The sequence below is a fragment of the Martes martes genome (assembly GCF_963455335.1).
Source record: "Martes martes genome assembly, chromosome: 5".
NCBI lineage: Eukaryota > Metazoa > Chordata > Mammalia > Carnivora > Mustelidae > Martes > Martes martes.
The window spans coordinates 96,059,552-96,085,036 of record NC_137892.1 but is presented as its reverse complement, the minus strand read 5'-3'; the positions used below and the strand labels follow the sequence as shown (position 1 = coordinate 96,085,036).

At 44.3% G+C, this 25,485-nt stretch overlaps 1 protein-coding gene across 14 annotated transcripts in view; it reads right to left on the bottom strand.

Moving 5' to 3' along the window:
* Positions 1–9,371: 9,371 nt before the first annotated feature.
* P4HA2 (prolyl 4-hydroxylase subunit alpha 2) overlaps positions 9,372–25,485 on the bottom strand; it is a 35,115-nt gene continuing 19,001 nt past the window's right edge. For 6 of the 14 annotated variants that reach the window (XM_080803718.1, XM_080803717.1, XM_080803710.1 and 3 more), the window contains 8 exons: positions 25,149–25,325; positions 20,980–21,050; positions 20,624–20,723; positions 14,686–14,739; positions 14,079–14,144; positions 12,244–12,312; positions 11,797–11,893; positions 9,372–9,857 (listed from right to left, as the gene is read on the bottom strand). In XM_080803718.1, the coding sequence (XP_080659844.1) occupies positions 9,787–9,857; positions 11,797–11,893; positions 12,244–12,312; positions 14,079–14,144; positions 14,686–14,739; positions 20,624–20,723; positions 20,980–21,050; positions 25,149–25,325 (705 nt within the window). In that variant the 3' untranslated portion in view covers positions 9,372–9,786. Of the gene's footprint in view, positions 9,858–11,796; positions 11,894–12,243; positions 12,313–14,078; positions 14,145–14,193; positions 14,254–14,685; positions 14,740–20,623; positions 20,724–20,979; positions 21,051–25,148; positions 25,326–25,485 lie in introns of all 14 variants that reach the window. The other 8 variants (XM_080803723.1, XM_080803722.1, XM_080803716.1 and 5 more) reach the window with 2 other exon arrangements.

The window sequence follows — 25,485 nt, the reverse complement described above, 5'->3', positions numbered from 1 at the left end:
AGCCCGAAGGGAATGAGGGTGATAACTCAGTGACTACCTAGAAGAAGAACGTTCCAGGGAAGAGGGACCAGCAAGCACAAGGGCCCTGAGGAAGCGAATGTGGCCGGGGCAGAGGCAGCAGGAAGGGTGATGGATGCCGACTCCGGGTCTCTCAGACCTGGTAGGGATCCGAGGTGCCCACAGGCCGCTCAGCAGGACACTGTCCTCTTGTGAGCCCGAGTCACCCCTGCAAAACCAGCGGCAGGAGTGACGAGTGTTTGGCACGACAGTAAAATTGGACCAAGAAGGAGACAGCTTTCTCAACCAAGTAACATAATTATGTTTAGGGTTGCCAGGTAATATTCAGGATACCCACTTAAAATTGGAAGTTTCAAAAGGCCAACGACTGACTTTTTGGTATAGCTTATGCAATTCGTTGTTTGCCTGAAATTGAAGTTTAACTGGGTGTCCTGTATTTTTTATTTGCTAAATCTGGCAACCTTAACGCTGGAGTTCAGACGCCAAGTTTGGAAACAGGAACAGTGCTGTGCCAAGCCTTACTGGAGCCTGAGGCAAAAGAAACATGTGCTTTTTACATACATGTTTTTGTGTGTGTTTGTGTGTTTAGTGGTTAATGTTCCCAAAATAATTTTAAATAGTGAAAAACTGAAAAGTTGGTGTATTGAAACTCACATTATTTTAAAATTTAAATATTTAGACCAAAAAAGAAATACTATCAATTAATTTTCCTGGATTTAATGGAAGCTCACAAATTTTTCAAGACTTATTTCTCTTGACCAAGTACAATCTTAAATAATTTTTTAATTCTAAGTAATTTTTAACTAACACTGGTTTATTGAGACTTGTTTTGTAGGATGCCACCACTGTGACTGGTAGTGTTTTAAAAAAATTACCCCCCCCAAAAAAAATTTTTTTCCCAAGACCACTTATATATTTGGATAGGATTCCACTAAGAAAAATTTGTGAATCTGTTTTACGGGACCCAAGCACAATGCTGATTTTTTAATTACAAAATTGTTTGCTGCCTAAAACCTCCTCAGATGGAATTTCCACAGGATTTAAATCATCAGGCTACTCTTTGACTGCTTTTTGTTAATCAGATGTATTCATAGAAAATAGCCTTTCTCCATAGAAAATAAGTTCTCCAGTTTAAAATATTTGAAGACATCTCCATTTCTAGAACATCTGTAATCTTCTTTAACTTCTATTTGGTAAACATATTTCCTATAATAGTTGATACACTCATCAGTGATTTGTTCATTTCCAGTCTCTTTTCAAGTTCAAGACATATATTCATATCCCTTGCTAATGTTTTACATTAATCGAACATACTTTCAGAGTACTTGCTCTCGTTTCTTAAAAGCAAAGGAATAGGCCTATTACGCAGGTAACATACTTTGTATATGGTCATAGGGATTTTTTATTGTAACAACCTTTAACTTTTTCTACTTAGTTCACAATATCATCCCATACAGATAAGATGCATAAAAATTTGTAATCTCTTTGCACTGAGATGCTTGCTATTCAGCATATTTTTTTGTCATTTGATGTTACCTTAATATTTAACAGACATCTTCAATTTGTGTGAAGTACTTTGATGGCATTTGATCTTGATTCACCTTAAGATTCATGTGTGTGTTTTAGTGTAGTTTTTAGAACAGAGTTAATATCCTACCTCCTCACTGAATTCACAAAACACATAAATATCCTTTGTCTAATACAAAAAAGGGTTATATTTGAATTCCTTGAAAACAGTATTTTTACACATTAGATTATGAGCTGAACAAGGTGCAAATTTGGCATAAACATTTTGGGGGAAAATAATGGTTTGTATACTCTGCTATATTTGTTCTATTATCATGATCCTGGCCTCTAAGACTTTTTGCCAATGCTTTTTCCAATTTAAGAATTTTATTATTTTTATTATAATTTTTTAAAGATTTTATTTATTCATTTGAGAAAGTGCATGTGTGAGAGAGAGAGCATGAGCAAGGGGGAGGGATAGAGGGACAGAGAGAAGCAGATTTCCCCACTGAGCAGGGAGCCTGATGCGGGACTCGATCTCAGGACCTCAGGACCATTACCTGAGCTGAAGACAGATACCCAACCGACTGAGCCACCCAGGCGCCCCCAATTTAAAAATTTTATTAGCTAACCCATGTCCTTCTATCTCTTCAATAAAACCAGTAAAACTTTCATCCCTTAAGACAGTCTTAATGCACACGTAATCATCTGACACACTTGTTCAAGATGGGCTACCTCTGGTTTACAAAGAATAAGGAAAAGGATGTTACTTCCTTTATTCCCAGTAGTGTTTCAATCTGACATAGTTTTCAAATAGCATTGTATGTTCATCCTAAAATTAATATGTTGAAGTTCTAACTCCCAGTACCTTGGAATGCAATATGACTGTATTTGGACCTAGGGTCTTAAAGAGGTAGTGAAGATAAAATGAGGTCATTATTGGTGGGCTCTAAATAATATGACTGCTATCTTTTTAAGAGGAGTTGAGGTCATACACAACACACAGACCAAGGGGTGTCCAGAGCGAGGACTTAGTAAGCATGTGGCCATCTGCAAGCCAGAGAGAGACCTCAAAAATAACCAAACTTCTCACACCCTGATCGTGGACTTCTAGCTTCCAGAACTGTGAGAAAATAAATGTCTGTTGTTTAAGCCACTTTGTCTGTGGTATTTTATTATGACAGCCCTAGCAAACATAAAATTTATAAATTTGTTTTGAATTTTATTAGACAAATACAGCACAGATTCCTTTTTATAGCTATATCAATATTATAGCAAGTTCAATTAAATAAAGAAACATAGTAATTGGTTTTTCAACTTTTAGTACTTATCTACTTATCCTGGAAACGAAAACAATGTCTAAACTGACAAGTTGTGAAGTAAATGGGCATGTAATGGTGAATTTTATATGTCAACTTGCCTAGACTGTTGTGACCAGTTGTTTGATCAAAGAGTAGTCTGGATCTTCATCTCACAAATTAGACTGTTGTACAAAACAACCTTAAGCCTACCTGTAGAACAAAAAGGACGTTTATGTTACTAGGCAACCAAGAGAGGACTATAAATAGTAGAACTATCAAAAAGTAGCAAAGGGTGGGTGAGATGTAATGAAGGATACTGAAAATAGCTAGATGATCATCTCTCAAATTTCCAAAGTGTTAAAATCAAGAGATAGCACTTTGCAAGCATATGATTTACAGTCGGAAAAATGAAAACAGACAATGGAAAGAGGTAGCAGAGGAGAGCAATAGGGTGGGGAGAATTATTCATGGTTAGCTCTTGTTCTTTAATTTCAAAGCCATGTGCATGTATTTTTAACTGGGATAGCAGAGAAAGCAAATTTTTACGTATGCTTCAAGCCCCAGATCTAATGTTGCCTACGGTAGTGCCAACTTCCTAGTTAAATTAGATACTTTCCTGTTACTCAGGCACTTGGTTCTCTGTTGTCAGACTTCTATTTTACTTACCTATTTAGGAATCTTTTACATTACTCCAAATTACTTAAAGGTAAAAGCAATATTTTATCTTTGCTTCCATATCAGATCTTTTATAACTGTTACATGGATGAAATATAAAAATAAAGATTTACTTATTTGAGAGAGAGTATGTGCACGGGAAGGGGCTGAGAGTCCTAAGCAGACTCCATGCTGAGTGCAGAGCCCAACATGGGGCTCTCACCACCCTGAGATCACAACATGAGCTGAAACTAAAAGTCAGATGCTCAGCCAACTGTGCCACCCAGGTGCCCCAAAAATACAAATTATTTTGAGCAAAGGCTTTGGGCAGCTTCCAGATCAAGATTTGATTCCCAGGCTTTTCACTGACCAGCATTGAAATCTCATGTGACCTCAGGTACATTACCTAACCTTTCTGAGCTCCAGCTTGTTATTCTAAAGGTTTGCCTAAAAACCTGTTACTCTAAAGTGAATTTGCCTAGCAAATTCCCAAATGCATAGTGAAATACTCAACTCTTTAGTGCCATATTGAACATGTTAATGCTAAGCTAAGTTAATAAAGACTACTGAAAATAGTTTCCTGTCTTTAATTTTGTCCTTTGTTTCCAGGACCACAATGAGATCGGTAGGTAAGCACCAAGAAATAACAGATTCCTTAATGGTTGACTCCATGCTTAAAGCAGGAAATGTTCAAAATTAATGTGAAACATCTTGTTAGGCCATATAACAAAGGAAGATACCAAAGATAAGTTTTTCTGTATCTCTGTTTTATCTCACATGAAATGAATTTTTTTTTTTGCTATAAAAACTAAAATTGATGTGTTTTTATTTAATATCTGGTGTCTCTCTCCTCCTTTTTAAAGTTCATTTTTATTCAGGAAACATGGAAAGACCACTCATGGGTCTCCATTCCATTCCATTCTTGTGTGCATTTTTTTTTAATTTTTTAATTTTTTTATAAACATATAATGTATTTTTATCCCCAGGGGTACAGGTCTGTGAATTGCCAGGTTTACACACTTCACAGCACTCACCATAGCACATACCCTCCCCAATGTCCATAACCTCGCCCCCCTCTCCCGACCCCCCTCCCCCCAGCAACCCTCAGTTTGTTTTGTGAGATTCAGAGTCACTTATGGTTTGTCTCCCTCCTGATCCCATCTTGTTTCATTTATTCTTCTCCTACCCCCTAACCCCCCATGTTGCATCTCCACTTCCTCATATCAGGGAGATCATATGATAGTTATTCACATGAAATGAATTTTAAACTCAAAAGAACAAGAGACATCCACTCCCAGCTAAGGAAGAGTAGATTCTGGTGGACCAACAGAACCAAGTTGCTGGTGGTCAAACAGAACCATGACAGCTGCATAAAACCTCTTAAAAATCTGTTTTAAGGCATCAAAGGACTGCTAAAACAAATAGGACTTGAGCATCAAAATCCCAGGAAAGAATGATTCTCAAGTTGGTAAGCCAAAAGTCCTTAGTTTCTTTTATCCTTAGATCATGTTCTGATTATAGGCATGGCATAAAAACAGAATGCAGATAAAGGATCCAAGAAATGGGCAGTTGCTAAGAGGCAGAGGAACCATCAGACATTATGGCAGTCTCAAGGGGTAATAAAAGGCAAAAATTAGACTAATTTGTTGAATATTGAATAGAAGGGAAGGGTGGAGAGCTTAGTCCACCAGTCAGCCTGTTCACCCATTAAGACATTTTCTGAATTCTGAAGCTATGTGGAATGTAAAGTTAAGAAGGAGGAAAACCTAAAAAGAAAAATGAGTTTTTTGGGCAGTATCTAGATACTAAGGATACAAAGATTAGAGCTGTACAACTGACAGAGGGACAGATCCAGTTAGCACTCTGGGCTCTCAACTGGAAAACCCCTAGAGGACTAATTCTCTTAAGCGGGGGAGGGGGGAATGAAGATAGAGTCAAGAAAACTGAAACCCAGCCTTAATTAAGTTGGCTGAGACTCTGATTAGATTAAGTTGATCAGTCCCCACTCTGCCTAGTAGAGGAAAAGGATGAACCCATTGTGTAGGACATTGTCACCATCCAGAGACTCTATAATTTGTCATACACACTGTTGAGCATCCAGTCAAAATTTATCAGCCGTACCAATAGAAAGGACTAAATGATCAGCAGCCAAGAGAGGAAAAAAAAAAAAAAAAGATCTACAGAAAATTTTTATCATGGACTTATCAGACAAGAACTTATTTTTTTTTTTTTTAAGATTTTACTTATTTGAGAGAGAGAGAGCGAAAGAGATCACGAGTAAGGGGGGAAGGGCAGAGGGAGTAGCAGACTCACTGCTGAGCAGGGAGCCAAGTGCGGGACTCAATCCAAACACCCCAGGATCATGACCTGAGCCAGAGGCAGATGCTTAACTGACTAAGCCACCCAGGTACCTAGAAAAGAGCTTTTAAATAGCTGATTCATTAGTTGGAGAAAAACATGGATAAAACACAACGATTAGTTCCCTGGAGAATTAGAATCTATTAGAAATTGAATGGGTAGCCATTCTAGAACTGAAAAATATAAGAACTGAAATTAGGAACTCAATAGATGGGTTTAGAAGTGATAAAATAACTGGAAGACAGATGAATAGAAAATATTTAGTATGAAACACAAGTGGGGAAAAAAGGATGAGAAACAAGAGTATCAAACCTGTAACTGAAAAGGTCTAACATCCAGATTATTGGAGTCTCAGAGGAGACACAAAAAAATGAGACTGTAACAATATTTGAATAATGTCTGAGAAATTTCCAAAACTGATTAAAGACAACCTACAAATTCAAAAACCCTGTACACCTCAAGCCAGAAAGTAACAAGAAACCCACCATAAGCACATCATAGTAAAACCACCAAAAACCATAACAAAAGTCTTAAAAAGCAGACAGCAGGGAGGGGATGGGGCGTGGGAAATACTTTCAAAGGAGTAACAAAAGGACAAAAGAGCTGAATTTTCAACAGGAATGGTGTAAGCCTGGAAATGGTGGAATTACATCTTTAAGCTGGCTAAAGAAAAACATGTAGATGAATTTAATAGAAAAGAGCATAAACTGGGTGCCTGGGTGGGTTTAGCCTCTGCATTCCACTCAGGTCGTGATCTCAGGGTCCTGGGATCAAGCCCCTCACAGGGCTCTCTGCTCAGCAGGGAGCCTGCTTCCCCCTCTCTCTCTGCCTGCCTCTCTGCCTACTTGTGATCTCTGTCTGTCAAATAAAGAAGTTAAAAAATCTTTAAAAAAAAAAGATAAGAGAATAAACTAGAAAACAACTGTAAAAATTACCCAAAATATAGTATAGTTATAAAAAAAAATGAAAGCAGGTTAAGAGTTAAGAATAGTATGATATAGTATAATTTACATATAATCAGAGTTCAGAAGGAACATAGAAAATATTGGAAGAGAAAATGGGGATGCCTGGGTGGCTCAGTCACCTAAGCAGCTGCCTTTGGCTAGGGTCATGATCCCAGGGTCCTGGGATCGAGCCCCACATTGGGCTCCCTGCTCGGTGGAGAGTCTGCTTCTCCCTCTCCCTCTGCCGGCTGCTCTGCCTACTTGTGCTGTCTCTCTCTCTGTCAAATAAATAAATAAATCCTTAAAAAAAAGAGAGAGAGAGAAAATGACTTAATAGTTTTCCAAAACTGATTAAAGAGACTACTATATACCTTCGAGAAGCTTGAAGACTGTCAAATGGCGGGAGTGGATATGACCCACCTAGCGTGCCAATAATGTTTCCATTGTTTCTCAGCTCTAAGCAAATCTTTCCATACTCTTGCTGCTATACTGGAGTTGCAACTCTGTAAATTGTGTTTCCCATATTCCTTCACCAGCTGACATCCTGTTAGGATCTGCCAGTAGAAGGTCTAGAAGATTACATGGCATTAGATAAGTGACAGGTGCCCAATCCCAGCAATTTTTTTTAGAAGTTATCATTTTATATATTAAAAGCCACTGAGATTTAGAGGTTTGATTACTACTGTAGCATAATCCTATTCTATCCTAACAAAATACACAAGAAGATTTTAAGTAGACCCTTGCACCAAGAAAAATAAAACCCAGGTATATGAAAGACATTAACGTAAAAGATAAGACTATAATGCTTTTGGCAAAGAATATAGGAAATACCTTCATCATTTTGGGGAATAGAACAATTTCTTAAACAAAATATAAAAAGCATTGGGGCGCCTGGGTGGCTCAGTGGGTTAAAGCCGCTGCCCTCGGCTCAGGTCATGATCTCAGGGTCCTGGGATCAAGCCCTGCATCAGGCTCTCTGCTCCGCAGGGAGCCTGCTTCCTCCTCTCTCTCTGCCTGCCTCTCTGCCTAGTTGTGATTTCTCTCTGTCAAATAAATAAAATATTTAAAAAATATGTATATAAAAAGCATTAAATCAAGAAGGGAAAGCTTGATAAATCTGGCATAAAAATTAAGAACTTCTGTTCATCAGAAGACAAAACTTAGACTGAAAAGACAAACTAAAAAAAGGGAAGATACTTGCAAAACCTATAGCCATCAAAGAGATTATGTCTATAATATGCTAAAAGTTCTAGTCAATCAGTAAGATAAAGACTTGAAAAGACACTTAAAGATGAAACCTAAGGACTAATAAAAAGGTATTCAATGTCATCAATAATGATGTTAAAATAGATAATAGTATGCATATAATAAGCTAGCTGTGGCGCCTGGGTGGCTCAGACAGTTAAGCGTCTGCCTTTGGCTCAGGTCATGATCCCCAGGGTCCTGGAATTGAGGCCCTTATTGGGCTCTCTGCTCAGTGGGGACCCTGTTTCTCCCTCTCCCTCTGCCCCTCCTCCAGCTTGTACTTTCTCTCCCTCGCTTGCTCATTCTCTCTCAAAATAAATAAAATCTTTTTAAAAAAATGCTAGCTAAAATGCAGAAGTTTGACAATACCAGATACTGGAGAAGGATGGAATAACAAGAATTCTCATTCACTCCTGATGAGAGTATGGATAACCACTCTGGAATACATTATATGTTAAAATTGAAGATTAACTACTAAAACTCCACATATCCACTGCTAGGTATATATTCTATAGAAATGTGTTTATGTGTACCAGGAATCATTTATAAAAATGTAAATGGTAGTTTTTATAATATACAAAGATTGAAACCAGTTCGAATTATCTATTAACAGTACATTGGCTATGTTATGTACTGTCACATTAACAAAACTGAAGCAGCTCTACAAATTAAAACAAACCAGAGCTACACAACAGGAATGAATCTTAAAAAGATGTGTCAAACAAAAGAAGCCCAACACCGTTAAAAATACACGATTCCATCTACAAAACATTCAAAATCAGGGAAAACAAAATAACTACTTATTTAGGGAAGTAGACAGGTAGTAAAATTACAAGCACAAAGGAGTAACTGCCACAAATCACTAGACAATGGCTACCACTAAGGTACTGGAAGCAGGACAAGAGATAGGATCCAGAAGAGGGTTACAAGGGACTCCTGAGGACCAATTTGAAAATGATCCCTTCTCTAACCTGGGTGGTGGTCACATGAGTGCTCATGTTCACCTTCATATTCTTTAAATTGTACATCTATGTTTCACAGTTCTATGTATCTCCAAATTTTTAAATAAGAAATTTCAAAAAAACTTTTCAGATTTTAACAGCAAAATAGTCATGAACATACATGATCACTATGTTCTCTGGAAAGCAAGGAGACTGTTTCCCTCACTTTCCAGAATGGATACCGAAGTATGGAACTGTAAGTGTTGAAACCAGATCTAGAACCCAAGGTCAAGGTTTTGCCAATCAAGTATTCACTACCCAGATTCTCCCAGCACAGAGGAGATGCATAGGAAAGAAATCGTGAACATGGTATAAGCTTCCCCATCTCAAAAAAGACTCCGAATAAGGCTCTTTAAGGCTTCCGGCAGGGACACTTTATTTTTTGGTTAAAGCCACATTGATTGAAATGCCATAAAAACAATCATGTAAACAAGGTATCAGAACTTTGGTTCACTGAAAACACCTCACACCTAAAACATCTGAGGTACAAAGGCACCCTGCTAGGTGCTAGATAACCTGATTCTGCTGCAGCCACCCTGACCCAACTTTTGTGGCCAGAGGTGGCACAGGCTGACCAGAGAGGTCAGGACCCAGGTCACCCAGGACCCTCCCCAGTCGGTTCTCCCTTCGCTCCAGACAAACATTTATTCCAACAAAGTCCCAAGTGATAGGGTCTGGAACATACAGAGGTGTCTGTCATGTTGAACTTGAGGATGACATGGGCTGTAGGGCCAGGAAAGGGAGGGGCAGAAAACGAAGTCAGTCAACTTCTGTTGATCCACATGGCCTCAAGAACTCCTGTCCTCGTTCATGGAACCACTTATTGGAGACTGTGAACAAAAGGAAAGTATGTTACAATCCTGTTGGTTAGTTTAGCAGCCAGAATGAATGACTCCTTCATGATGAACCCCACACTGGGCCTTGGAACTCAAACATGAGTAAGATATGGTCTCATACCTCAAGTTGCTCATGAGCTGGTAAGGAAGAGCCCTGTTCAAAGATAACTGTTCAAAGGTGATAAAAGATACATACATGGAAACTGAACCAAAGGGCATCTAACCATGAAGAGGAGACTCCAGGGTGGGACATGATACTGAACAGGAGTTATCCAGGGAAGAAGATGGATATACCAGATGACTCCTTTATCAAGGTGGTCCAAGAAGTGGGAACAGGATGAGAAAGACATCAAGGCATGAACCACCCTGGCATGTATGAGGGACCTCAAGCAGCTTGATATTACTGGGAAGGAAGTGAGATACAGAAGCTAAGGGCGAGGAAGCCTGTCAGGACTGTGGAGGGCCTGGACATCAACCTTAAGACCTGGGGGCCAGCCGACCCGGTGTGTGTACTTTGGGCAGCAGAGGAGCAGAGCCAGTGCTAGCACTGTCTGTCACCTGAAGCTGTGCCCCCAATCCATGTGACACGCCAGTTCATTCCTTAACACAGACTCTTAGGATGATAAAACAAATTTATCCCAATCCACTACTAAAGCCATAGAGCTTTTAAAGTAGAAATGCACTTAATTGAAAAAAATTAAATTGTCTATAAAGCTTAAAATGAATAAACAGCAATTTTCTACCCAACCCTTCCAATACCAAACCCCACTTCAAGAGAACACTCAATACCTTTCATTGTTTCTTCTATTTAACCACATATTTCTAAATAACATGCTTATACTGCTATCTCGACTTTTTTTCTTTTATTCTACCTCTAAAACACATACTTATCACATCCTATCTTCCCAATAGTGTTAAATCACAAATTTTAATTAAATCAACATACAGTGCTTTCATTATCATGTCAGGTAAATGCTGCTCATACCTGAGCCACCCAGCAGTGTATGCTGACATTTCTCGTACGTTTTCTTTTCCCTGAAGTCAGCAATTGTTCATTTTGTTTTGTTTTTTTTTTTGAAGATTTTATTTATTTCTTTGACAGACAGAGATCACAAGTAGGTGGAGAGGCAGGCAGAGAGAGAGAGAGAGGAGGAAGCAGGCTCCCTGCTGAGCAGAGAGCCCGATGTGGGGCTCAATCCCAGGACCCTGGGATCATGACCCAAGCCGAAGGCAGAGGCTTAATCACTGAGCCACCCAGGCGCCCCTTCATTTTGTTTCTAATTGCTTAACTTTCTGTGAACCTACCACTCTTACCCCCAAAACTCTCCAAGAGGTATAAACCCCTCTGTTTGCAATCACTTCCTATCATACTCACCCAAGCCTCTCTCTGGTTCACCATAGCTGCTTCCAGAACAAAGCTCAAAGCTCTGACTTCAGTCTCTGTAATTTGGCCCCAGACTTGAGCCTCATGTTCTGGTCCCTGTGCCACAGGCCACCCCTTATTCAAGGGACAAAACAGCTGGACCCCACACCCATGATGCCAGTTTTAGTGTGGGCCTTGTTCCATGTGAGCCTTGCTTTCCTGGGTCACCCCTTCCCCATTCTGATTCCAGTTCTCTCCCACTGCTCCCTCAGAACCCCTGCCTGAGGACACTCCTCTGGGAGCCATCCTGGACCTACAGTGGTTGTGTAGCTATTCTTCCTTGGAACTCCCTCAGCTCTGTGGGCATCCCTGAGCGTGTTCCCAACCAGCTGTCCTGGCCCATAATCAGCTTTGAGGACAGCTACATGGCTGGATGAGACAACCAGTTAGCAGGGAAAAAAGGAAAAACTGAAAAAGGAAAACAGTCTTGGCACTGTGAAAATAGGGCAGCAGGCACCTCCCAACTCAGAGTCTAAGGCTGACCACAGAGCCCAGGCTAAGGCCACTCACCCCACTTGCAGCCCACAAGCACGGGACAGGCAGCGTGTCTCGTACGGTAGTCACCTTCCCCACTCCGCAGGAGGTTGTACCAGAATACAGCTGTGCCCTAGGAAAAAGAGACAACCCATCAGACAACACTCTTAGATACGGGCTCAAGGAATTGACCCTAAACACCTCCCTAGGCAGAAACACCCTCACCTTCCTGTGTACAAAGGGACAGGGCTCTGGCATTCCAGCAATATAGAAGTATCCACCCTTCACGGTGGGGCAGGTGTTTAATAACCCATCTTCCCCCAAAGGGACTTCCCTTCCCAGCCCATCTCCCCACATAGAAGCTGAGGCTACAGTGTCAGAGTTCAGGCAGGGAAGGGCTTAGGCCTCTCACAGTAAGAGTCAAGCAGCCAGGGAATGGGAACTGGGAGCTTCAACCTGTGACCCACAAAAACTAGAACTTACCTTCTTCGGCCAAATCGCAGCCCCCAGATCAGGAAAAACAGTGGCACCACCAGCTTCTACATCACTCATCTGGGAATACAAAGCATAGAGCTTGGCCCCTGTACTCAAAGCTCTCAGAGCAACTGAGCCAGCAAGGACACTAGTATGCAGATTACCTTTCCTGAGCCGGAGTGGCACTGCTTGAAGGCTCTGCTCCACAGACAGCCCTTCCACCAAGAGAAGCTCATCCCATGCACTACCCCTCCCGAAACCCTGCTTCATCTCTGTGGTTCATCAGGATAGTCCTATGCCAGGGGCACTTGACAGCGGTAGCCCTGCAGGAGACCCAAACCCTGGCTGTCCTCGGATGGGAACAATCCGAGTCTGTACATGGAAAATGCCTGACAGACCCCCTGCTCTTGCATCACCATCCAGCCTGGGCCACACCTTGGGCACTGTGCCCTGGGAACTGCCCTAACTCCAAGCTCCCTGCTGCTCCCAACACCATCTGTAGCCCCCGCTGCGGACTCTGTTTCTCAGTTCTAGCACCACCCTCACCTTCCCAGAACGGCAGCCCTCCCCCAGGGCCAGTGCGGTGAGCACACAGGGTATGGTTCCACAGGCCCTGCTTTCTCCCAGGGAGGCCTCCAACTACAAGCACCACAGTAGGGAGGCTACACTTAGGACCACAAAACGGGACTCAACTCCTGCCCAAGGCACCACTTCGCTCTCATCTGGCTGTCTCACTTCAAGTTTTTTTGTCTACGATGTAATAAAACAAGGAGTTTTAAAAATATTTCCACAGGATGCATGCCAGACAGACTAAAAAGCCCTCAACAGACATATGGTAAATGAGTAAGATGAAAACCTTTGATGGCTTCCCACAGGCTTAGGGATCAAATCCAGGCTCTTTTCTAGAACCCAAAGGCCCTGTCCGTCTCAGCAGCCATTCTCTCGCTCCAGTCGCTCCCGCCTCAAGCACTGCCTCTGAGTCACACCAGTCTTCTTCCCTTTTTCCACCATCCCCAGCTCCTTCGCTTTTCCAGGTCTCCACACATTCTCCCCTCCGCCAGAAACCATGTTCCACCAACTAATTTCCACTCAACCTGCGAGTCTCCACTGACACGTTACTCCACAGGGAGGCCTTCTCTGAACCTCAACCCTGAGCCACTCTTTCAAGGTACTTGTCCCCATGGTAACTAAATAAATTACCTCTGCTATGGTTAAAGCAAGTCTCTCATGTTAGACCGTAAAGCCCACGAGAGACTCCACATGTCCTGCTCACTAGCATGTTCGTGGCCAGCCCCAGAACATAATAACTACACACAAAAACATAAATGAGACATCAAAGGAAAAGATGGCCACAGGATTCTGTCTCTAAGTTACTTCACAGTCTGTATGCCTCTTTAGAGCAGGCTCTCTAAGCAGAGGGGAAAGCAAACTGCTCCTCGTGTGAGAGGTAAACCTGACGGCCTGTGGCTGGAGCACAGGCAACAGATGGGAGGCAGGCCACTGAGCTCTGGAGAAACAAACGCAGCTTTCATTTAGGAGGGCCTCATGGCAGCCTCCTCACTCTGCTGCCAAGGATGGAACTCTCCAGAGCACTCACCCCAAAAGTCCTGACTAGCACTGGGCCCATCAAAAAGAGCCAGGGATATGAACGTCAGGGGTGTGGGTGAGCACACAGATGGGAACACAGGCCAAATCTCTCCTCCAGCCAAGAAGAGTGCTGAGGGCCAAAAGGGCCCAGCCAGTGAGCGACAGCTGGTGGTATCAGCCCTGACAAGAGTGGATATGAGATAGCACTCTGGACCCAGATTCCCCGAGGGCCCATTTGCTGCATGCATCATACTCACGTAGTTTAAGAACGTGGCCACACGATTCCCCGTCCCTAAACGCTTGAAAGCATCTTGCTCATTTTTCTATAAAATTAAGTGAGAATGAACAGGTGGACCTGGCCCCAATACTTACATAGTTAAGAAACGTCGCTAACCTATTCCCCTCCGTTTTGAGGCCGCTGTCAAAAGGTCGCTGCAACAAACAACAACTTTCACCCACGTTTGCAGATGATTCCACCCCCCACTTACAGGACTGGGGCCAAAAGGGTCAAGGGACAACACTAAGCATGTGTTCCATACATCAGCCTGGACCATGGTTTTTCCTTTCAGCAAAAAAAACCCTGGCCAGGGCACAGGGGGACGGGGGCAGGAACAGCTTTCACAAAGACCTAGTCAGGGCCCATGCTTTATAGTCATGGCACAGTGAAACAGCTAGGCTGCACTGGGCTCCAAAGGCCCCATGTTCCTGATTTGGACTTTTCCAGGAACAAAGACTTGGTCCTGATAAGGCATGGGGTGGGGGGTGGGGGGCACTGATGTCAAGGCTGAAATGTTCCAAGAAGCTTCAGCTTTCTCAAGTCAGAAGGAGCAGGGCCCTCTACAACACCCATGGTTTGGACCTTACCCTAGAGAAGTCAAAATGGGGCTCATATTGTCCTCCCATTCCATAATTAGCAACCTGGTGGGAAAGAACAGCAACAGACCTTGTCAGAAGCATGAACAGTCCTGAAGGAGCCCTTCTCCGCAGGGACACTGTGTCCCCACATGAACCAAAATAACCTGCATCCTTAATAACCAGAACCCCCAAGTGCATCCTCTCAAAAGTAGATGGTAAGTACGCCCTGCCAGCACAGGAAGCCCACATGCATCAAATGTATCCACGGCTCTGTCGAGAGTCAGGCTGCAGCATAAATGGGGTTTCCCAAACACAGCAAAATGGGCAACCTGCAGGCAGCCCCTGTGGAGAAGCTCCAGCCCTTCAGGGACTCTCAGAGGGCAGAAGGGAGTGCTTTCCTTGAGACAGGCCCTGGCTGGGGCCCTATTTGTTTGCAGGATAATAGAAAGATAATCCAAGGAAATCCAATGACAAACTCAAGACAGGAATTTTGCTTTTATGCTAGTTTGGTAGCTCCTAAGGACCTGACACTGCCCCTACCCCAGGTCACTTCACCCTGGTTGCTGTCCCAGGTCAAAGGGAGCCAGGAGAACATATCTTACTCCCTCTCACAGTGCTTCCCTGCACGAAGTAGCTGTGCATCCAAGTGAAACAGCAGGCCCCGGGCAGCTGACGATTGCTGCGCCTTCAGCGTCCCCAGAAGGAGCCTGTGCCTGGAGTAGGACCTGAGCCATCTTAGCTTCCGCAACTACCAGACATTATTAATTGGATTATAAGCTGTAAAGGCCTGACTGAACAGTTTACCAGCACAACGTAAGTCTTAAGTCAAACACGGTTATTCTAGCCACAGTGGACAGAATGAGAGACAAAGTTCAAGACAAAGTGCAGAGTCTGATAAGGAAGATGATAGATCAGGTGGTACCACCGATGTCCACCTGGGAACACTTGGCTACTGTATCGTACTGAAACCCTAAAAACCTCTGGGGCTCAGCTATCATTATTCAGGAAGTTGGTATTTTTTGCATATCCTTTTTGGCGATTCCAACAGTCAGATGTGAGGGTCTGCAAAACTGGCAATAATGAAGACCTATAGACAAGAGGGAGAGAGTAGGAGGGGGGATACTTTACAAAAAAAAAAAGAAATCCTCTTATTGGAAAAGAAAGCAAGATCTATCAAATGTGATGTAGTGAATTGGGACAGCATGATTTTCAGTGTCTGCAAAATTAAAAATTTTGATATGAAGAAAATATGCTATCACAAGCTGCTTCAGCCTTCAAGATGCCTGCACTGGAAATACCTGGAAATTCTGTCAACAGTGCGAGGAGGCCAGATTCAGCAGATGGCTCTAAGCCTGGAGGTGCATCTAAGAAAGGAAGTGCTACAGCCATTGATAAAGTCATATCACAAACACTTTCGTTGGGTCCACTTGTTGGGAACTTGGAAGAAAATTTTCAACATGACTGGGATTAGGGTGCCAATGCATTCTGCAAAACTTGATCACCGCTTGTTGCAGGAACTGCAGAAAATGACTATTTTCCAATACTCCCATTTGCGGGATGGGATGCTTAAACTTGCAGATGTCATGGAATGAAAGAAGCCACATCACCCAGCAGGCTCATCTTTTAACAGTTTTGGGAATCCCATTGGATCATGCACCGATGCTATTGTGTCTACACTATTTAACGCTGTCCCCAAAGAGTGCAAGTGTCATGGGAGCTTGTGGATGTGCAATTGTGCATGTGGGCAAACTCCAAGCCCAGACTCACAACTTTAATAACAAGCAACTATACATCAAAACTGATTCCTTAGCTAAAATTAACAAGTCAGGAAATGATATATGTTGGCAAGGATGCAGAGAAAGGGGAACCCTCCTACACTGTTGGTAGGAATGCAAGCTGGTGCAGCCACTCTGGAAAACAGCATGGAGGTTCCTCAGAAAGTTGAAAATAGAGCTGCCCTATGACCCAGCAATCACACTACTGGGTATTTACCCTAAAGATACAAATGTAGTGACCCGAAGGGGCACGTGTACCCCAATGTTGATAGCAGCAATGCCCACAACAGCCAAACTATGGAAAGAACCTAGATGTCCATCAACAGATGAATGGATAAAGAAGATGTGGTGTCTATATACATGCAATGGAATATTACTCAGCCATCAAAAATGGAATCTTGCCATTTGCAAGAACACAGATGGAACTAGAGTATATAATGCTAAATAAGATAACTCAATCAGAGAAAGACATTCATCATGTGATTTTAATCATATGTGGAATTTAAGAAGCAAAACAGAGGAGCATATGTGAAGGGAGGGAAAAATAAAATAAGATGAAATTGGAAAGGGAAACAAATCATAAGAGACTCTTTATCACAGGAAACAAGCGTTGCTGGGGGGGGATGGAATAACTGGGTAATGGGCATTAGGAGGGCATGTGACATAATGAGTCGTAGGTGTTATATGCAACTGATGAATCACTGAACTCTGCCTCTGAAACTAATAATACACTATGTTAATTAATTGAATTTAAATTTAAAAATAAACAAATACCGCCCCCCCAGCCAAAAAACACCCTGATTCCTATGATAGCATTCATTTGAATCATTAGATGTGTTGTTACAAAAATAGAAGAGCCAATCATTTGAAAACCATGAGTATTTATTATACTGAAGTCAGAGTGAAGACAAAAAAAAATGGTCAGAAATTACTTTTTTAGTAAAGCTGAAACATCAAGTCAGAAGTGCGTTCAATCTTAGAGAATTCCGTCAGTGTAGCATCTCCTCCACTATCAGACAAGCCTTCATCCAATTCATAAGAAAGCCTCAATTGCTTTTTCTTCCAAATGATCGATTGTAAACACATCGGCCACAGGTGAAAGAGTGTCAACAAGGAGCAGAAGAACCAGCTCCTTTCCAGAAGCCTGTAACATTTTGAAGGGCTAGGGGGTACAGGCCCTTGCTGGTACCTAGGCACTAGTTATACCACAAACAGTCCATGCTGAATGAGCACCTAGAGGGAGGTGCTGAAACCCAGGTCCCTGTCCCCAGACCACAGAGGGTCAAAGCTTTCAACACTGCCAGCAGACAAAGTTAATGCCAATATAGTTCCTAGAAGAAGACAGACAAAACTGGGGCCTCAGTGCCTGGGCAGCTATGGTCTGGGTCTTCCAGAAGAGCCTTGACTGTAAAAGCCCTTCCACACGGAGTCCTGGCATTTGGATCCCACTCATCACTGACCTACAAAAGGATGATAGGCCAAACTTGATGGAGCCGGGGTTGTGGCAGAGAAGCCAGTCCAAGTACAAAGCTGCTGCCTTCTCGGCTGCATTTGAGATAGTGTACAGAGCGTGTAGCCAGGGAGTCAGCCAGGAGGGCAACAGTGGCACAGGTCCCATCCAGTCTCCTCAGCCCACTGGTCCAGGGTATGGGATCAGCCAAACAGAATGCTGTCCTCGATGGGGATCATGAGAGTCCTAACACTGGCTCTGACCGCGACAGATGTTTTATAACAACAGACCTGCTCCACAGAGACAGGAAACCCAACAATGCCAATAGAGACGCACCTACTGCACTGAGAGTCCCTACTGCTCCTAAAATGGTGGAAGTGGGAGATGTGGCAGAAGTCTTCTATCAATGTGCTTGTTTATGGAACTACCTTAAAATTAAATTAAGCTTGGGGTGCATGTGTGGCTCAGTTGGTTAAGCATCCGACTCTTGATTTCCATTCAGGTCATGATCTCAGGCTGGTGAGATCGAGCCTCGGCGTGGACTCTGCTTGACATTCTCTCTCCCCCGCTCTCCCTTTGACCCTCCCCCTGCTCACACACACTCTTAAATAAATAAAATCTTTTTTTTTTTTTAAGATTTCATTTATTTATTTGACAGAGAGAGAGACAGCAGAAAGAGAGAACAGAAGCAGGGGGAGTGGAAGAAGGAGAAGCAGACCCCCCGCCAGGGAGCCTGACAGGGGTGGGGCTGGACTGTAGGACCCTGGGATCATGACCTGAGCCAAAGGCAGATGCTTAATGACTGAGCCACCCAGGCGCCCCAATAAATAAAATCTTTAAAAAAAAAAATTAAATTGGGCTACTGGGTGGCTCAGTCATTAAGTGGCCGCCTTTGGCTCAGGTCATGATCCCAGGGTCCTGGGATCAAGCCCTGTGTCAGGCTCCCCGCTCAGTGTGGAATCTGCTTCTCCCTCTCCCTCTGCCTGTCTCCCCAACTTATGTACACATGCACTACCTCAAATAAATAAAATCTTCAAAAAAAAATTAAGTTTACAAACTCAACATTAAGTTGGATTGAACTGAAGATTAGATAAAATTTTCACAACACTAAATGGTAATTAGCATGTATTTAAAAACTGGTGGATTTCACACAAATCCACAAAGAGGATCTTCAAAATTGGTTTTCTGATTGCTGACAGAGCTACAGAAAAACAAAACAAAACAAAACAAACCTCAGTCATTTGCTTGATTAGAGAATCTTCTAAATGCTCTTCAGTTCAATATTCTAATGAAATCTATGGTTGCCAAGCCTAAAGATCAAAGGTGCAATCCTTAAATATACAGAAACTCTGGCCAGACAGACCCAGGGGACTCTTTTTTGTTGTTGTTGTTAAAGATTTTATTTATTTTCTGACAGAGAGAGATAGATCACAAGTAGGCAGAGAGGCAGGCAGAGAGAGAGGGGGAAGCAGGCTCCCCGCTGAGCAGAGAGCCCGATGTGGGGCTCGATCCCAGGGTTGGGGGACCATGACCTGAGCTAAAGGCAGAGGCTTAACCCACTGAGCCACCCAGGCACCCCGACCCAGGGGACTCTTAAAAAATGCCAGTGAGGGGTACCTGGGTGGCTCAGTCGATTAAGCATCTGACTCTTAATTTCAGCTCAGATCATGATCCCAGGGTCATGGGATCAAGCCCCAAGTAAGGCTCTGCGCTCAGTGTACAGTCAACTTGAGATTCTCTCTCTCCCTCTGCCCCTGCCCCTCCCCCTGCTAGTGTGTATGCACGTGCTCTCTCTCAATAAATAAATAAAATCTTTTTTTTCTTTTTTTTTTTAAAGATTTTATTTATTTATTTGACAGACAGAGATCACAAGTAAGCAGAGAGGCAGGCAGAGAGAGAGAAAGAGAGAAGGAAGCAGGCTGCCTGCTGAGCAGAGAGCCCGATGCGGGACTCGATCCCAGGACCCTAAGACCATGACCTGAGCTGAAGGCAGAGGCTTAACCCACTGAGCCACCCAGGCACCCATAAAATCTTTTTTTTAAAATGCCAGCAAAACTTCTCTGGCAGTGTCTCAGGTCATTACTTTACAAAAGAACCCAGAAGTTCCAATGTTCAGAAGGGAGCATGGACAAAACAGATTTGAACTCAATATACAACAGAGAATATATTATTAGGATCCCTACCCAACTGCCATGTTTCTTCACAATCACCTTCGAAATAAAGGCAGAAAGCCAGGGTTCCACAGGCACTACTTTGAACAAAGGTCTCCATTCTCATCAGCATCTCCCGACCTCTCACTTTTCTGACCAACATATCACAAAATACCTTACCTCCAGTTGCATGTGAACCACGTGCATCAGAACTATGACCTCTGAAGATATTCACAGCTCTCTTAGAAGTGTTCCTAACACAACGCAGGATTTCAGCTTCCACAGTCAAGAAATACAAATGGGTCTGCCACGCCCACCACCAATCCCTAGCTCCTCATATGATACTTGGGCACATAGAAGATGATCACTACCTGTTGCATGATGAACTATCAGAATGACAGTAGGCATGCTTACTTCTGGCTTCCCTGTGCGAGGTCACTCCACACCCAAAGCACTGTGCAGCCACACAGTTCACTGGGCAAGCCTCCCGGAGCCTGGCTCTGGGCACCTGCAAGACCTTCTAGCCAGAAACAGCCGCTTCCCAACCCCAGCATCCCGGGGGCCAGCCATACCTGCAGCAGTTCTGCAGTCTTTACGGTGAGCCCTGTGATGTGCTGCATCCGGAGATTCACTCGAGCCACAACAGGGTCATCATCCTCCTCCAGCCATGAGCTAAGCCAAAGGAGGGAGAGAAAGGAAGGTGGGGAAGGCAGCTTACATGAGGTCTCACGCTCTCCCCACCAGAGTCAGGGCCAGTACTAACAGGCAGTACAGGGTGAATGTGCTAAGTAGGGAAGGTGCTGGCAGGAAGGAGAAGCCATGCCAAGCTCCCTGGAGTATAAACTAGGAAGCCCTGGAGACAGGCTGGAGATAGGGCTGGAGCAGCCACCCCCACCACCACTACCCCCGCCACACCACCTCTGCTAACCTTTTGGAAACCCTGTAGCTGGCAACAGTGAGGACGCCTGTCTTGGGATCACGTACAGTGGCTCGTGCAAGCTGGAAGGCAGGAAGAGAGGGCAGACTTATCCTTCTTTGCCTTGAGTGTTTTCCTAGAGAGACTGGGACCAGACCTGCCATTCAGGCCAGTGGGGGAAAGAAGTTTTTCAGGCGGTTGGCCCTAGACAAGGCACGCGAGGGCAGGAGTCTAAGGCCCCCACATTCCTGCTCTGCAGTCACCCCCGGGCCACTGCCCTGCTCTCACCCAGGTCTGTGCTGTCTATAGAACTGTGCCTCTGGAGTCCGCTTTGACCATTCACCCATCTCATTCACCCATTCTCACCAGGCACACATATCACCCCTGCCTGAGCGCCACCTGTGCATGGCTACTCCCACCACTTTCAGACTGTGTCTCTGTCCCTGAGCCTCAACCTTGTACGCTCCTCTTGACCAGGTCCTTCTCAATCACAGCAGCCTCCTCTGCCAAGAAACCTACTCAAACGCCCGTCTGCTGCAGCAGCTCACACTGGGCTCCCACTGCTGTGAAGAGCAAAGATAGGAGGCACACCTTCTACTCACTTAGGAGCCTTACAAGGTCAGATGACAGCATCTGGAAAGGACTGTACAAGTTGAAATACGTGATCTGCTGCTTGAAAACCACCTACCTCTCCATATGTATGCTAACACACACACACATCCACAAACACCCCTGACCTATCTTATATCCTCTCACTCTCCATAGACAGCTACAGTGGTGCTCCCAGGAAGCACATGCTGCCCAAAGGCAGCTCACCATGCTTCAGCTGTGCACGGTCCTAATGACCTCACATGGGTGGGACCATAGACCCAGATACTCCCACCCCAATAGCACTTCCCCCCGATTTCAATAAATACTTAATGAGTACCTGCTATGTGGCTGGCGCTACACTGGGTGACCAAGACATGGCCCGTGCCCTCACACAGCGCAGTCTGTGGGAAAGGCAGAAAACTAGCTGCCTAACCCCGCAGCACAATACGGGAGGAGCTGGGAACAGGTAAGCTTCATGTCTGTGGAAGCTCAGTCTACACAGTCAAGAATGGTCAGGGGAGACCACCTAGCTGAGACTTAATGGGTAAGCAGGAGTTAGCCAGGTAGGGGAGCACTACAGAACAGCAATGCAGACGTCCAGGCGCAAAAATGGGTGTGACACCATGACCGTGGATTAGACGTTAGAGGCCAAAGAGGCAAGAGGAGACGAGGCCTGGAAGCAAGTCTGCGGTGAACAAGAAACAGGGAAGGCAGGTAACAGACACTCACAATCACAATGTGCACACCTCAGGGAGAGCTGACTAACCAAGGGCTGGGGAGGTAACAAGGTGGCCAGAGAGGAGCTCCAGGCAGAGGGCAAGGCAAGAGTTGATGGCAGAAGGGATAGAGAGGTGTGGATAGACCAGAAGACTGGCCAGGAGACCACCTTGCCAGGACACTGTACTGCTGCACCCAGTTCTGGCAACGTGGCAGTGCACCCGGAACAGACGGCTTCCCTGAGCTCCTATCTATGATTCCTCCTGATGACAAGTGCAGCTGCAGCTAAGCCCCATCCAAACATCTAAGCCTCATCGCTGGCCTGACATCCACAAGGAGGCTGTTAGCAGCTGTGTTCTCCTCCCAGAGATAGGCAGGGCTATTTTGAAAGCAGGCCAGGGACCCAAAAAAGCAGCTGCCAGGCATTCTCCACAGGCCAAGTTAAACTCATGGGCTCTACTTCAAAGTCAGAATAGCATCTGTCCCTCATAGGCTCCAGAAAGGAGAGGTCAGCTTGTGACAGCCCATGTCATGGCTTCTATACAAAGACAAGTTTTCCCAACGCTCCCCCCACACCGCCCCTGCCACACACGTGCACACACACACCCAGCATGAAAACACACACAGAAATGTTTTAGTGCCTTCGCCTGAGGGACAAATGAGGAATCTCATGAGGTCCTAGCATAACAAAGCCTCTCTCACCTGGCAACCAGGGAAATAGTTTTCTTCCTTGGAGGACTTTGCAGCTGACCCAGGGAGTAGAAAGGGTGAGTACTGGTCCCCATTCTCCACACACACTTGCTAACCCATCCCTCAGCAACCTCAATGGCCGATTCTGGGCGCTAGATGTCCTTTTGCCTCAAGCCAAGGTCGCTTCAAGATGAGGAGCAGGGGGGCCAGGGTGGGAACCTATTTTCCGTCTCTCCACAAGTGTAGGGCCTCTTGGCCACTACAAGTCTATCAGGCACAAAACAACAGAGGCTCCAGCTAAATGCCCCCTTTGTAATCACCAGTGATAGGAAAAGGGTGGGGACATGGTAGGAAGTGGTTCTCTGAATGACGTCAAATGGGAACAAATCTTGTATGAACTAGAAATACAAGAATAATTTTACAGCCTAATGATGCATGTACAAAACCAATGGCCAGCTGCATACTTAGCACCAAAATACCAGAGGGATCTCCAGGAAATTCAGGAAAAAGACCAGGATGCCAAATGTTAATAATGCTCAAGGAGTTCTGGGCAGTTCAATGAGATGATAAAAACAAAGGAAATATAATTATTAGGAAAGAGAAAACAATCTTTATTTGCAGCTGATGATAGTGTCTGACAATGCAAGAGAATCAGCTAAAAATCAAAAGAGTAGTAAGTTGAATAGCTGCATTCTGCACGCGTCTGTTTCCCTGTGGGTAAAATGAAGACAGTGACAGTGCGCTTACCAGACATGATAGTTAATGTATGTTTAAGCACTTAAAACATGGCCTGTATCACACTTAAGAACTCAGAAAACAGGGGCACTTGGGTGGCTCAGCTGGTTAAGAAACCGACTCTTGATTTCAGCTAGGGTCACGATCTCAGGGTTGTGAGATCGAGCCCTGAGAAGGCACCAGGCTCAGCGGCAGTCCGCTTGAGATCCTTTTCCTCTGCCCACCTCCCCCGCTCACCCTCACTCATGCATTCTCTCTCTCAAATAAATCTTACAAACAAACCAACCAACCACCACCTCAGGAGATTATGCTGAGTGAAATAAGTCAAGTAGAGAGAGTCAATTATCACATGGTTTCACTTATTTGTGGAGCATAACAAATAACATGGAGGACATGGGGAGATGGGAGAGGAGAAGGGAGTTGAGGGAAATTGGAAGGGGAGGTGAACCATGAGAGACTATGGACTCTGAAAAACAACCTGAGGATTTTGAAGGGGTAGGGGGTGGGAGGTTGGGGAAGCCAGGTGGTGGGTATTATGGAGGGCACGTATTGCATGGAGCACTGGGTGTGGTGCAAAAACAATGAATACTGTTATGCTGAAAAGAAATTAAAAAAAATAAATAAAAATAAATAAAACCGCCTCAGGCGCACCTGGATGGCTCAGTTGGTTAAGCATCTGCCTTTGGCTCAGGCATGAGCCCAGGGTCCTGGGATCAAGCCCCATGTTAGCAGGGAGCTTGCTACTTCCTCTCCCTCAGCCCCTCTCCCCCACCTGTGTTCTCTTTCACTCACACTGTTCCCTCTCTCTCAAATAAATAAATCTCCAAAAAAGAACTCAGTAAATATTTGCTGTTATTATGAAATGTATTTTTATAATCAATACTTTAGCATATAAAATAGTAAACTAATAAAATGATGTAAGCAGTAAAAATATGATTAAAAAACAACAAAAAATCTACCTAGGAATAAGCCTAACAAGAAATGTACTGAGCATATATGAATAAATTTTATAAGATATGAATAAATGGAGAGACCAAAGTGTGGATGAGAAGACTGAACACTGTAAAGATGTTCATTGTCCATGTCAATCACTTCTTCACAGCACTAACTGGGAGCTCCACACGACCCAGGATGGCAGCACCCTATGGCAGTTCCCCAAAACTCACCCACACACCAGCCCCCAGCAGGTGAGCTGACACTTCCCATTGTGGACCTGCCCTGCTCCCCGGGAGTCCTTCTGTCATAGCACTTGGCTGTCCACATAGCTTCCTTCAGTTTTCTTTGCCATTGGACTGTGAACCCACAAGATCAAACTGAGTCTTTAGTACCTCAGGACCCAGACAGCAGACTTAACACTAGACACTGGCAAAGGCCAGTGGAGTAAGCAAACAAACCACCCCACAATAACAGGGATAAGGTGCCCAGGAAGGAACTGTAGACACACGTACTTTGGGTTTCGCGATCTCCTTGATCCTCTCGATTTCCTCATCAGACATGACATCGTAGTACCTGACGATGTGTGGACTATCCCACTCATCCTCCTCTTTGAAGGGGGCGATGAGGAGCTGTGGTGTCCTGTTGCCATGGTGGTACCTACAGAAAAGCCTCTTCTGCCTCCGGGGAGTCTAGGGAGCATACAAAGCAACAGGCTCTGGGCATAATGAGTTCTAATCCTTGGCCCCAGACTGCCTGGCTGCAGACGTGGGTCTCATACCCTGTGTCCAGCAGCTCCTCCCTCCTGCCCCACCACAGAAGAAACAAAAGTCCCACAGCTTGACTGAGAGA